The following is a 14,855-nucleotide window of genomic DNA, read 5'->3' on the forward strand; positions in this document are numbered from 1 at the left end:
GGTCAATCTCAGGAACAAATCCCAAATTTTTACTCTTATATATTCTTGTTTTATAATAATTCAGACTTTGTGAAAAGAAGTCAAAGATACAAGATTTAAAGATATTCTAAATGCATTCTATGATACACTTCAAAAGGTCCCAATTCTAGTATCCAATGTCTACATTGTTATTAATCTCATAATCTATTGAATTAGTGAATAAGTGGAATTAAATAACCTGAAGAGTGAATATCCAGTCGCTCTGAATGTGTAGAAACCTGTGCTGTGTTTTGTAGACTTCACAACTGTCACAAGTATATACTGTATGTGTATGACTTCATCTGCCTCAGAGCATAAATCATCATATATTCAAATATATTAATTAAACATAATGTTCAAAAAGACAGTCATATATCTTACTAAACATTTGAATGGAGTAATACTGACTCATTTGAATTTAAAGTTGTTAGCCAATGCACATGTCTACACAATATTTAACTGACTCACATAATCATTACCAAGGGCAGCAACAGTACATATTTGAAAAAGCAGGCCAGTGCTGAATTTTTTTTTTTTTTTTTTTTACTAAATAAAAAATGACTGACTTGCAGCAATCAGCAGACCGGCAGGAAACTAGATCCAAGTTTATGTGGAGCAATCAAATGTACAACTATAAGTTTGTTTTTGATAGTGGATCATTTTTAATAAACATGCAGACAGTCACACAAATACATTCGATCAGATATTTAATGATCGATTTGAAAAGGGAAGGTTTTCTTTTCCCATACATGATGAAATTATGCTGTGATTAAATTTTAGTTCCAAGGAAATAATCTCCGGGCAAGCATCAAAATAAAAAATAAAAAAAATGTATATTGATAAAGCAATTTACTGCTAAAATCTCCAAACCCAGAAAGACTACAATAACCCAAACAATCATGATAAAATGCAAACAAAAGTGAGACAAATACTACAACAACAAAAATTTGAATGTCTGTTGAGCGGCCATCAAAATAAAATATTAGTTATATTATGATATTAAGCAAACAGTCTAATTCTCAAATGACTGCTAGTTAACATGCAGTTACAAAGTTATTTATAGGTAGCTGAATGTCTAAAGTGGACTATCAAAATAAAGTGTTACCCAAAACCTTATGGCTCTGGACGTAACAACCACAAACAAATCAAATCTATGAGCAATAAGATAGAAGTCTATGATGTGGTTTGGTAAGATCTAAAAACAATCATGATTTATGGAAAATGAAGACAGGAGAGTTTTCCAGCCCGGTTCAGATAAAGAACAGGCTGAACGAAACCACCCAAAATAAAACAAAATAATCCAACAGTAAACAGTTCAGGAATATACATTTTGCTTAGAATGAGAATCAATCCTGAGACAATAAATGGCACATAGAGAACAAACATGTTCACAGTAGTTATCAGAATGATATAAAATGCTCTTCTCTTCATGTGGTTTTCCTCCTCTCTCTCTCTCCCTCTCTCTCCTGGTCCTGACTGCTTCAGAGCTCTGAGAACAGCCACACAGCAGAACAACTGGATAGAGAACAAGAGGAGAAACTGGAGAGAGAACAAATATGAATTAAAATAAAACAAGACTTCAGTGAACATGCTGAATAAACAGGAACCAAGAGTGATTATCCAGGCCACAGTGCAGCAGATCACTCTGTATCTGAGAGGTTTGTACTTCAGAAAGGTTACAGGATGAACCACTGCCAGGTAACGCTCAACACACATCAGACACTGAAACAGAGGACGACCAGTGATGGCGAGTCCTAATAAACAATCAGTTATTGTCTTGAGAACCGACCAATAATCCATTAGAGAGAGCAAAGAATTAAGAGAGTTACCAATCTCACAAACAGAGAGATTGAGGATGAAGAACTCTGATGTAACTCCACTTCCTGTTCCTGTGACAATGAGCCATAAAACATAGGAGTTTGTAGGAAAGCCAAACAGAACATATAAAATGTCCAGAATCTTCATTAGCACCGAGTAAAGAGTTGTGGAGTTTGTAGATGCTCCAAATGTGGTGTAGTTCACTGTAGAGTTATCCATTTCCTTATCTTATCTCCTTATTCCACAGCTCAAAAGCTCACAGTTAATGTAAAACTTCTATGAAATAAAATGGACAGGATCAGGTTGGAGATTCACAAAAAAAAGAAGAAAGAAAGAACATGAAAAAAAAATCATAATTTGTTCACTTCTTCATTCCAAAAATGTATTACTGACTTTTTTCTGTACAACTGTGATTTTACATATAATGAAATACAAACAAGTCATTGTTCAGACTCCAACATTCTTCTAAATGTCTAGAATATTGTGACAGAATTTTCATTTTGGTTAAAAAAATCCCTTTAAACATAATGATCATCTTTTCCCAAATAAGTTTTCAATATATAGAAACTGATCTAATTTAAGCAATTATTTGACAATATTAATGCTGGCAGGGCAAGCTGATGATGGTGATGCTTATGATGAATGCAATATAAAATTTTCACTTTGATCCCATTTATGACTCTCAAGCAGTATCAGACTTCACATACAGATTGAGTGATACAAAGACAAAGCAAGTAAACAAAAACAGTAAGATCTGAAGTAATAAATAAATAATACACTCTAGAGTACTTTACTTGTTAAGTATGCATTCATAAAAAAAATGTGTTACCTGAAGAGTGACTGTCCAGTCACTGTGCATGGTCCTGCAAATCTCTGTATTGTGGTTTGTATTCTGACTTCACTGCTGTCACAAGAACATTTGTTCATGATTTCACTTAATCTACACGTCAAATAAATCATAACATTATCAAATATCTAAAGTGAACAAAAACAATTTTGATAAATATTGAGTAAACACTGGAAACAAATGATTTTGGATTTGAAATGGTTAAGCAAGACATATTTTATACAATATTTGACTAACATGAGAAACACACAATTTGCTTTGTATTGTTAATACATCTGTAGTATGTACAAATGATATGAAACGTAATAATTTAAATTATCACCAGTGGTGAATTACTCAATTAACTAACATATACCCAGCCTTAAGCAATGAGTTAATGAGTCTCAAAAGAAAATGAGTCTCAAAAAAAAAAAAAAAAGTACGATAATAGCACCAAGTAAATAAATAGTGAAGAAAGATGAGGGGCAAAGGAATCTCAACTTTCTTTGAACATATTCATGAATCAAACTTTGCATGATAACCATTAAAAAACTCATTATATCACCCATCTCCGACTCTCAAGCGCATTGAAGTTGAATTAAGTGTAGTGCTGTTGTAATTTAGTAAAATGATCACATTATTTGTGTTTTTAATATTTTTAAATGAACAAACTAAAAACAACAATTATTTATCAACAAAGGTATGATTGAAAGGTAAATTAGAGTTAAATAGAGTTCAAATTTAAATTCTTACAAAATTGTATATGACTCTATTCATAATAATAATAAGATTATATAGTTATCTTATTTATATTGATTGTAAAAGTTTATCACCTGAAAATGTCCAGAATGTCCAGGCTGTGATGTGTATAAATGTGTGCTCTGTGTGTTTTCTAGACTGACTTCACAGGAAAAAAATATATCTGTGCATGATTTCTGCTACATATCATAGAAAGCACCAGATGTGTAGAAGCAAATAAAGCTCAGTTTATGAATCAAAACATTGACACGGGTGTAGATATAGACAATTATTAGTAGTAATAGTAGTATTTATTATTATTATTTACCTGAATGTAAATACAATGAATTTGTATTTTTAGTGTTAAAAGAAAAAGGCACTGAAACACTTCAAGTTTGATCTGTTAAAAAGGTGTAATTTATTAAGGATCTCTCAAAATACACAGTACTCAATGAAAACACTAACATGTTCTGGCACATTCCCATCCCATTAAACTAAAGTTATCAAACAGAACATTATTAAGCAGTCTGATTTAGTAAAATTGACAATTGCAGGTTTTATGGGGAACAGAGACATGAGGGTTTCCCAGCCCGGTGCAGATAAAGAACCGGCTGAACAAAACCACCCAAAATAAAACAAATAATACCAATAGACAAAGTTTCATCAAAACTGTGTGTCAGCATGTAAACGAATCCTGAAACAGTGAAGGGCATATATGTCATCATCATGTTTATGGTAGTTATTAAAATAAGATAAAATGCTTTTCTTTTTATGGGATTTTCCTCCTCTCTCTCTCTCCCTCTCTCTCCTGGTCCTGACTGCTTCAGAGCTCTGAGAACAGCCACAAGACAAAACAACTGAATGCAGAAGGGGAGAAGGAACTGAATAGAGTTTATGCATGCATAAATGTAGAAGTTAAGTAAGACTAAAGTAAATATGCTACACAAACAAGAGCAAAAACTAAATAACCAGACCACAGTGCAGCAGATCACTCTGTATCTGAGAGGTTTGTACTTCAGAAAGGTTACAGGATGAACCACTGCCAGGTAACGCTCAACACAGATCAGACACTGAAACAGAGGACGACCAGTGATGGCGAGTCCTACTAAAAAATATGTTAATAATGTGACACTTGAAAACCAAGAACTATTATCAAGCGCAGTGAACAAAGAGTTCAGACAGTTTCCAATCTCACAAACAGAGAGATTGAGGATGAAGAACTCTGATGCAACTCCACTTCCTGTTCCTGTGATGATGAGCCATATCACATAGGGGTGTGCAGGAAGGCCAAACAGAAAATTGATCCAGTGTACACTCAACTTTACACTGCTCAATATCCCAATGTATTGAGCTATGGAGTTTGTAGAAACAGCAGATGTGGTGAAGTTCCCTGTAGAGTTATTCATTGTCTCCTCATCTTTCTTCACTGCCCAGAAGATTTTTGCAATATTGTGATCACTAAATGGGGGTACATTTATTTAAAATGGGCCATTTGGTTATGGTGACCAGCTAAGGCACACACACACACACACACACACATTATATATATATATATATATATATATATATATATATATATATATATATAATTTCCTATAAAGCTGCACGATACATGCAGAGCATTTCACATCAGAACTTATACCAAACATGCAAGAAGCAATGTAATATAATTTAGATTTTTTTCACATTTATACAACACTTAATTTACACAAAAAAATAATTACTAGGTACTAGTTTTTAATTTACTGACTTAAACAACTACTAACACTCTTATGGGATATTATGCAAGAATTTAATTCAGGCAAGACTAAAAAGGTGATTAGATTGAACATACCCTACCTCTCTTTGGAAAAGTTAACAAATTATCTTCGATGACAATGCTGTCATATTTTATGTTGTTTTGTAATTATATATCATCTTATTTTAAGACATTATCACTGATAAGCATGTATTTTTAATCTTCAGTAAAACTACGATCTCACTACGCTTCACACTAGCATGCAAAATTTCAGTGGACACTGACTGTAATAGTGTAAAGGTGAAATTATTTGTGTTATAAAATGCAGCGGATTTTAAAAGCACTAAAATTCTATTTAGCTGCTCACACACTTTAAAGAATAGCAGATAATATTCATCCATTCAGCTATTTTCAAAACACTCCTGAATTATTTACAACATTTACATTCATATAGAAAATCGAATGAGAAGTCACCTGAAGAGTGAATATCCAGTCTCTTTGTATGTGCACAAATCTCTGTGCTGTTTTGTAGACTGACCTTACAGTCACAGGAATATATGTGTATGACTTCAAATGACGTCAGAACTTACACCAAATGCGCAAGAAGTAATATACAGTAATGTCATTTTGTAAAAATGACACCGCAGTCACATTTTTGAACACTTTATTTACATAAAAATACTTATACTAATTTTACCTAACTTTTAAGTTACCAACTTAAAAACTTACTAACCACCTTATGTGATATTGTGCAAGGATTAAATGCAGGCAAGACTTATAAAAAGGTGATTTGATTGAACAGACCCTCCCTGTCTTTGGAAAATAAAATAAATTATCCTCGATGACAATGTTGTTATGTTGTTTTCATCTGACAGCCAATGATTAACCTTATCTTGGGGTGACACTGAAATTGTTCAACAAAGCCACATTTATCAACTGACCATTAACTAATACTAACAAAATAATAATTATAATCATTATTTGACATGTAGCCTATAAACGTCGATCTTCTTTCAACAGCTTTCATAAATCTGAATCTGGCCTGCACAGGTGCAACACTTATCACCTGTTATGCAAATGTATTTATCATTTGTCAAATGAAAGACATAAACTTTTCAATATATGTGTGATGGGATTGCAGGTCAAATTAAATAATTTCTGTCAGATGATCCTCAATTTGGTAAGCACACACACACACACACACACACACACACACACACACACACACACACACACACACACACACACACATTTATATATATATATATATATATATATATATATATATATATATATATATATATATATATATAATCTTATTTAATAAACCCCACCAATACCAAAATACCCCACCAATAATTTTTATAGCTTCTTGAAATTGCCTTTTAAGGTATGAGCCAAAATGCTCTGTTTCTGTGTATGTCCCCTTTAAATGAAAATGAGCTGGTGGTGCCACTTCCCTTCCACTGTTGCCAATCTGTGGTATTCCTGCGGAATTCGGCTACTTTAACACTTTTGCCGAGGATTGCATTTCATGTCCACGGGAGGTTTTTTTGTGAAAATCTGGCAACCCTGCTCCCTTTTCAAAAGAGTGCAGAGCTTCAAGAACTCATGCTGACGGGCAAAACGGTGTTACGGTGATCATGTTACTGACCTCACACATTGCTTCCAAATGCAAATTTTAACTACCACATTCCTATTCACGGAAGAATATTGGTAGCACGTGAAGGCAGCATTAGTGAAAACAGGCATTCACAATTGTAACTTTAGCAACATTAGCCCTGCAGAGAGCCAGTAATCTCTTTTGGAAAACAAAATATGATGCGTGATGCTTACTTTGTCTCGAGTCTGGACATTTGCGCACAAAGCATTGGTATCGATCCTTCTTTCAGAAGCAATCTTTGCACTACTCCAGCACTGAATGGCCCTCGTTTGTGAGGCAATCGAGTCCAGTATTAAATGTTAGTACAAACTATAGGACTTTTCTGTTTTTTCCGGAACAGTTCCTTCAAAAATAAAAAAGTTAACCACCATGTCCTCAGTGGTCTATGGAGACTCCTATGTTTGTTGGTGCATCCCAACACATGACATTTTTAATGGCTCTTTGGTGCTGACATTTAACCTCCAGCAGCTACAGCAAGAGAACAGTAATGGCAGACTGCAGCTTCTCACTCAGGGCTGTGTATATGCTAATAGGGCAGAAAGCGTTACAAATGGCCGGAACTTTCATCAATTTTTCAAAACATTCAAATAAAAAAGCCTTTACATTCAGCATTCTTTTTCAGTAGATCAATCAATAATCAACTATTTTATTTTGGTCCTGACAAGACTTTTCAAAAATGTATAAATAAACAAAATTTCAGAAAAAGGTGTAAGCCGAAGCCTTGCTTATTATTCCATCCTTAACTGAGGAGCGAAACTTTTTACTAAGTTAGATAATACAAGATAAACAACGTTACATAAACATTTCCCAAAATGTACATACATAATTCAAAATATTCATATCAAAAATACAAATTCCAGCTATTACAAAATTCCAGTTATCAAAATGGAAAATAACAATGGGTGTCAATGAAGAAAATAAAACACACAAACAAAAGGAAACTATTTGCAACATATACATCTAATTAACACACATAATAGAGTTAATGTGTCTGTGAGAAAGTCTTTGAGGCAGTTTTTTTTATTTAAATCAACAGAAAACTGAATGAAAGCAGAAAATACAGTACAGGTTCTGGTGTCATAAACACAATTTAAATGAAAATGGAGGAAAAGAAAAGAAAATGTATTATTGTCCGATCTTTAAACAACTTCAGGGTCACACTTATTAAAACCATGTTTTTGGTGCTAAAAATATGAATACACATGGCCCTTAAAATTTTATTAAAAACAAAGACAGCAGAGTTTTCCAGCCCTTTTTAGATAAAGAACAGGCTAAACATAACCAGCCAAAATAAAACAATATAATCCAACAGTTATAATATCCTGAAAGTACCTTTGAGTCAGAATAAAAAACAATCCTGATATAATAAATGGCACATAAATGGCACCCATGTTCATAGTAGTTATTAGAATGAGGTGAAATGCTCTTCTCTTCATCTGGTTTTCCTCATTTCTCTCTCTCCCCCTTTCTCCTGGTCCTGACTGCTTCAGAGCTCTGAGAACAGCCACACAGCAGAACAACTGGATGAAGAAGAAGAGCAGGTACTGCATTGAGAAGAACCATGGATATATATTTGGAAACAAGTCTAATATAAAGATGAGGCACAGGCAGGACCCAAGAGTTATTATCCAGGTCACAGAGCAGCATATCACTCTGTATCTGAGAGGTTTGTATTTCAGAAAGGTAACAGGATGAACCACTGCCAGGTAACGCTCAACACAGATAAGACACTGAAACAGAGGACGACCAGTGATGCCTAGTCCTGTTAAAAAATGCATTAATGGCATGAGACTTGGATCCCAAACCCAACTGTAAAGTGTAGAGATCAAAGAGCTCAAACAGTTAACAATCTCACAAAAAGTGAGATTGAGGATGAAGAACTCTGATGCAACTCCACTTCCTGTTCCTGTGATGATTAGCCATAAAACATAGGAGTACAAAGGAAGACCAAACACAAGATTGAAAATGTCCAGAATGTTTAGTGGCCCGAGTAAAAATATTGTGGAGTTTGTAGATGCTTCAGATGTGGTGAAGTTCACTGTAGAGTCATCCATCTTCGTAACTGTCCCACAGTTCAAATGCTCACAGAACATGTATTATTTCTATGGGAAGAAAATGGACAAAATAAGGCTTCTGTTATGTAATCATTGTTTATACAATAATTTAAATGGATAGTTTATCCAAAAGTTTATCCAATCCTCTATCATTTACTCACCCTCATGTCAGTTTAAGTTCATACATGTTCATACATAAGTCAAACGGGTCAATGTAATATGGACCCCTATTATTCAAAATATCTTCATTTTGTGTTCCATAGAAGAAACATAATTATCATTACATCACTAAACTAAATCTATATAGCAACATATAGCATCTGCTTGATTGGACTGAGAGTGTAACAATGCTGACAGAACAATTCCTTTAACAGACTGTATTAAATAAGTACATGCCCTGACATGCCCTAATTGCTTCCTTCCTGACCTACTGTAGAATCACATTTACAATGTGGTTTCAGGATGATTGTCCTTCTTAACACAGACATAATAAAACTGAGAAAATATGTCTGCATTTAAAACATTCACAAAAAAAAAAAAAAAAAAAAATCTGCACAGAAATCATACACACCAATATTTGTGTGTAGTTTCAAAGCTATAGAAATATTCTACAGCTTGGTTTATTTACTTTATTTACTGACACAAGATGTCTGAGTGAACAAAGCCAAAACAAGTAAACAAAAAAAATAAGATCTGAAGTCACATTTTCAACACTTCCCAGTATACATAACCAGAACACTTGAAATTGAAATTCCATTATTAATAAGAAGGTAGTATTTATTTTTACAGTCTACAATCATGCAGAGTTTATAAGAGGAATGTGTCACCTGAAGAGTGAATGTCCAGTGTTTCTGTGTGTGATAAATCTCTGTGCTGTGTTAGGTAGACTGAATTTACAGCTGTCACAAGAACATGTGTGTGACTTCATGACTTCATCTACACATGACATAAAACATAACATATGCAAATATTTCAAGTAAACCAAAAATGGTTTATTTGCTCATTTTTGAGCAAAATTTGGAGCCTACTTGACATGGTTCAGGAAGGCACATTTTAGAAAACATTCAACTGTGTGCTGATTTTCATCCAGCTTTGTATTGTTACTTTGTTGGTTATATATGTAAATCACCAATGTGTATTTAACTGCACCCATATCTCCTTATTTATTTTTCAGCAAAAATTTTACTTTTAATGCATAGACAAGTTGTATTAAAAGCTCATCTTGACAATGGTAAATGGCAATTTAATTATCATGTATCATCACTTTTTTTATGAACCTCCTTCACCTCAATGATGTCATGAACTGAACAGAGACATGAAGGTTGAGGATCCAAATGCAGCATTTATTGAAGGGGTAATCCACAAATGTAGTCCATAAAACAGACAATGGTCACACAGTATTAGTGATGTTCGATTCTTCTTGAACGAACCGTTCTTTTGAGCCAGTTCTCAGGAAGTAAACGGTTGAGCCGGTGTCATGAGAAGTCAAGAAATTGGGTCCGCTTAGGACCCTGAGTGATCCCATTGGCTCAACTAACCTACAGTGGTTATTATTTTTAGCGCCTGATTACAATTTCTGCAAAATCATGCTTTGATTTATGTTGTTTTAACTTGTTTATAATTACCATTCATGTCTTTTAAATTACATGTTTCATACGCTAATATATAACCGAAACTATAGGTTGTGAAAAAAAAAAATATATGTATTTGCTTACTCACATACTATTCCTGATTACAGTAGCCTGCTAGGTTAGCTTATAAACAACTCATTTGTTACAACAAACACTTACAACAAGCTATCGTGATAACAACTTGATCAGGCATTTAAAACAGCTAACGCCTTGGTCCTAAGTGGACCCGATTTCAATAGGAGACTCGATTTCTCATGACACCTGTCTACATAAGCTAACTGAATCAAACTTTAGTTCCGGGTTGATGACACAGGACGCAGAGCCGAAGTAGCATGATCGACTTAAAAAGAACAGAATGAGCTGGTTTAACCAACTGTCGAAGTTTGCCATGGATTGCCAAGATTCTGATACTGACGTATAAGTTGCATGGCTTGTGTACCACTGAGGACTTGAATGATCCTGATACATAATGTTGCTTTATAACAAACAAAACATGGGCTACCCGAGATATGCCTATGAATCGATTTATTAAAAAGCGAACAGCATTAATGAGGCACAGGTGAAATCAATGAGTGCTGATGAGTCTGTGCAAAGGATTGTGGGGAATGAGTGGCAATGGTATGTGCTGGAGTGCCCTCTGGTGGAAAAGCAGGGTACTCATGCTGAAGATCATGACAGATGGTTAAGTATAAATAGAATTCAAGCCTAAAGGAAACATGCATCCTAAATTTGAGCCAAGAGTGATTATCCAGACCACAGTGCGGCATATCACTCTAAACCACTGCAAACACGTTCATAAATAAAATTAAAAATGCATAATTAATTCTAAAGTGAATGGTAACCCACTAGTGATTCAAGTATGGCCAAATTCCTTATTAGGAATTACTTATTATTTGGATCAGCATTCTAAAGTGAAAAACAAAATAACTCTCTAGTAATTACTGAAATCATTGTAAGCATTCATTTTTAAATTCATTTTGAAGAATTTGGTAGTACTTGAGTGACTAGTGGGTTACCATGGCCTTTCACTTAAGAATAATTAAGTTCCTTTACAAGGAATCTACAAGAAATGAAATCTACAAGGTTAAAAAATAAATGGTCATTTCCATCTGTAAAGCAGAAATTATTAGTGGAAAAGTGAATGTTTAGTCTTCCCAAACACTCTTTATTTTGAATCTGGCCAGCACAGGTGCCACTCATTCAACACATGATATGGAAATTTTATGGCCATTCATGTCAAAATGAAATAGAAAAATCCTCTACACATCTTTGTTATGATTGGATAGTATGCAAGGTGGAACTCTGCCATATCAATCATGAACAATCTGATAAGCACACTTCAAATAATATTTTTATTTTAAACTTAAAAATAAAAATGATGACAGGGAGCCACACTAACATGTCCGAGCCAAGCCTCAAGTAGTATAAATACCACAAAATTATATGATACATAGATGGCTTAAAATATTCACCCAGAAACAGTTGAAAGAAGCAATGAATTAAAAAAAAAAATCTGAAATCACAATTTCCAACCACTCAATCAACTGTTAAACACACTCAAAATAAACAGACCAAATCTGCGTAAAGACAACAATCAGAAATACAGCTGCATCTCTCCTCTTAACAGTAAATGACAAGAGTCCTAAAACCACAAAGGCACACAAAAGATATATCTGATATAGCATATACAGTATGCCAAAAAAACTGTCTAAGTTCATGGAGGTGTGTGATTTTATTTTGAGCTATATTACATAAAAACCATTACCATTCATATAACAATAGCAGGTCTTATAAGAGGCAAGAGAGTTTTCTAGCACGGTGCAGATAAAGAACAGGCTGAACAAAACCAGCCAGCACATAACAAAACAAACCAGGGACCCATTGTGCCTCAAAAACCTTTTCAGTGACAATGGTTAAAAACCCTGAAATACAGTATGGGGCATATGTGATGACCATTGTCACTGTTGTTATGAGAATGAGATTAAACGCTCTTCTCTTCATGTGGTTTTCCTCCTCTCTCTCTCTCCCTCTTTCTCCTGGTCCTGACTGCTTCAGAGCTCTGAGAACAGCTACAAGACAAAACAACTGGATAAGGAAGAAGAAAAGGAACTGAACTGACAAGAACCACATATGGACAATGTAGTGTTTGAGTATAGTAAACAGGCAGCAGAAACAGGAGCCAAGAATAACTATCCAGGCCACAGTGCAGCAGATCACTCTATATCTGAGAGGTTTGTACTTCAGAAAGGTTACAGGATGAACCACTGCCAGGTAACGCTCAACACACATCAGACACTGAAACAGAGGACGACCACTAACGATTAGTCCTATTAAAAATAGTTTAAAAGCCACTATACATGAAAACCATTGTGACAGTACAAAGGTCAAACAATTCACACAGAAACCAATCTCAGAAACAGAGAGATTGAGGATGAAGAACTCTGATGCAACTCCATTTCCTGCTCCGCTGATGATGAGCCATGCAACATAGCAGTGTGTAGGAAGACCAACCAGGAAACTAAAGCTGTTCATACAAATGTTCACAGTTTCCACAATCCCAATGGCCTTAGTTGTGGATGGTTCAGGTAAGGTGAAGTTCAATGTAGAGTTATTCATCTCCTCTGTGCTTGTCGTGTCAACAGCTCTCAAAACCTTCTCTAGCTGTGATCCATGGGAAATAAGAAGTGCACATGAGTCCGGTAATTCATCAATACCAAAATAAACAGTGCAAACCAATATTAAATTATAAAATAAAAAATATAGTTCAGTAAATTCAGTAATTCTTAAGGTAATTAATTTCTCTGGTTCTATTTTATTCCCAACGAACTGATATCTTCTCTCCAGTAAAAATAAAAAGAGCTTTCTATTTACTCAATGAACGTTTTCTAAAAACCAAATCAACACAGTAGCAACGTTTCTTCTTATGAATTGTAAAAACAAGACCTTGAACCAATAAGAGGAAGTTATCACCTGAGAAGTATACGTCCAGTCTCTGTCACACCAGTCACGGCTGTAACATGAATATCTGCAAGACTTTGTATGCTACACCTCACAAACAACACACGATATGCAAATAAAGTAAATAAATTTAAAGGTTGAAATATTTATGACTGACTTTGTTTGCATTATCCATTATATCTGCAGTGTAGACGACAAGGCTTATTTATGAAAAGGCAAAAATGGTATTATAACAACACATTAGCGTATGCAAGTTTTAAATATTCAATTAGAATTAAACATGAGAGTGGAATATTTAAAGAAAACAATTTTTTTGTGAAATTGGTGGGACTTTATCACTGTGTGTGTCTCAGCTCCATTATTCATAGCCAATGACCAGCGAGTCGGCCATTTCTAGGCCATTTCATTTCTAATCGCTCCACTGTACTAAATGTTTATTCTTATTATAGAGGACTAAACAAGAGATTGATGCTGTGCAGAGGTTTCCAGAATGTCCATTAGCCGAATGGACTGAATTGTGTAGTTTGTAGATGTTTCATGTAGAGTTATTTATCTCCCATGTGTCTTTTTAGTTCAGCAGCTCACAAACATAACATTTACACATCTCCTATTTAGAAACTACAGTAAAATGTGTCAATCAAAAACATATGCAAGGACGATGCAGAAACATGTAATCTAGTATGTATGCATACGCATATGAAAAATAATGAGATCATCAACAATAAACAGCATATAAAGGAAAACTGTGTGCGAAAAAGGACTGTGCAAGTTTTGGGGGCGTTGATTGAAGCGATCTGCTGCATCTTTGCTTTTATCATTCTACTGAATATGATCCACATGTATTTGATTAAAAACATGAATTTCTCTGCATTTTTCTCAAAATATAGTTTTTTTTTTTTGTATGTATAAAACTAACATTAAAGTGTTGATAGAAAAATAATGCTTTAGGCTAAAATAAAATAAAAAGTTGTTTAAAAGTAGGGTCTCTGCTCTTCATTTTGATGTATTACATGTTCAGACATTGATAAAACAATAAATTAGATTAGATTAGATTAGATTAGATTAGATTAGATTAGATTCAACTTTATTGTCACTGCACATTTAAGGTACAAGGCAACGAAATGCAGTTAGCATCTAACCAGAAGTGCAATAAGCAGTAAGTACAGAATATACAAGGTCTACAATATGTACAATAACTATACAGATAAGTATTATGGACATAATTTACATATTTTAAATACTATTAGCATGATATACAGATAGGTGTGTTATGAACATACTATAAAGGTGGATATTGTAAAGTGTATGTTGTCGTGGCAAAATTAAATCAACTCTCATCAGCATAAGAGACAGACTCATTCTCAGGTATAATTAAAAAGAAAGCTTTTATTCTTTGCAAAGAAGGTCAGAC

General features: G+C 34.2%; 2 protein-coding genes across 2 annotated transcripts; both read right to left on the bottom strand.

The window, feature by feature from the left end:
* Positions 1–3,957: 3,957 nt before the first annotated feature.
* On the bottom strand, positions 3,958–4,806 carry LOC113063690 (uracil nucleotide/cysteinyl leukotriene receptor-like). Its single transcript, XM_026234021.1, has one exon. The coding sequence runs from the start codon at positions 4,804–4,806 to the stop codon at positions 3,958–3,960; it is 849 nt and encodes a 282-aa protein (XP_026089806.1).
* Positions 4,807–12,274: 7,468 nt separating this feature from the next.
* On the bottom strand, positions 12,275–13,102 carry LOC113063691 (G-protein coupled receptor 4-like). The gene has a single exon (XM_026234022.1). It carries the CDS (start codon positions 13,100–13,102, stop codon positions 12,275–12,277), a length of 828 nt encoding a protein of 275 aa, XP_026089807.1.
* Positions 13,103–14,855: the final 1,753 nt, after the last annotated feature.

The sequence above is a fragment of the Carassius auratus genome, chromosome 46 (genome assembly GCF_003368295.1).
Source record: "Carassius auratus strain Wakin chromosome 46, ASM336829v1, whole genome shotgun sequence".
NCBI lineage: Eukaryota > Metazoa > Chordata > Actinopteri > Cypriniformes > Cyprinidae > Carassius > Carassius auratus.

Bases quoted from the DNA above. Each gene is read 5' to 3' on its own strand.
- LOC113063691 (XM_026234022.1), bottom strand. From the start codon at position 13,102: ATGAATAACTCTACATTGAACTTCACCTTACCTGAACCATCCACAACT.
- LOC113063690 (XM_026234021.1), bottom strand. From the start codon at position 4,806: ATGAATAACTCTACAGGGAACTTCACCACATCTGCTGTTTCTACAAAC.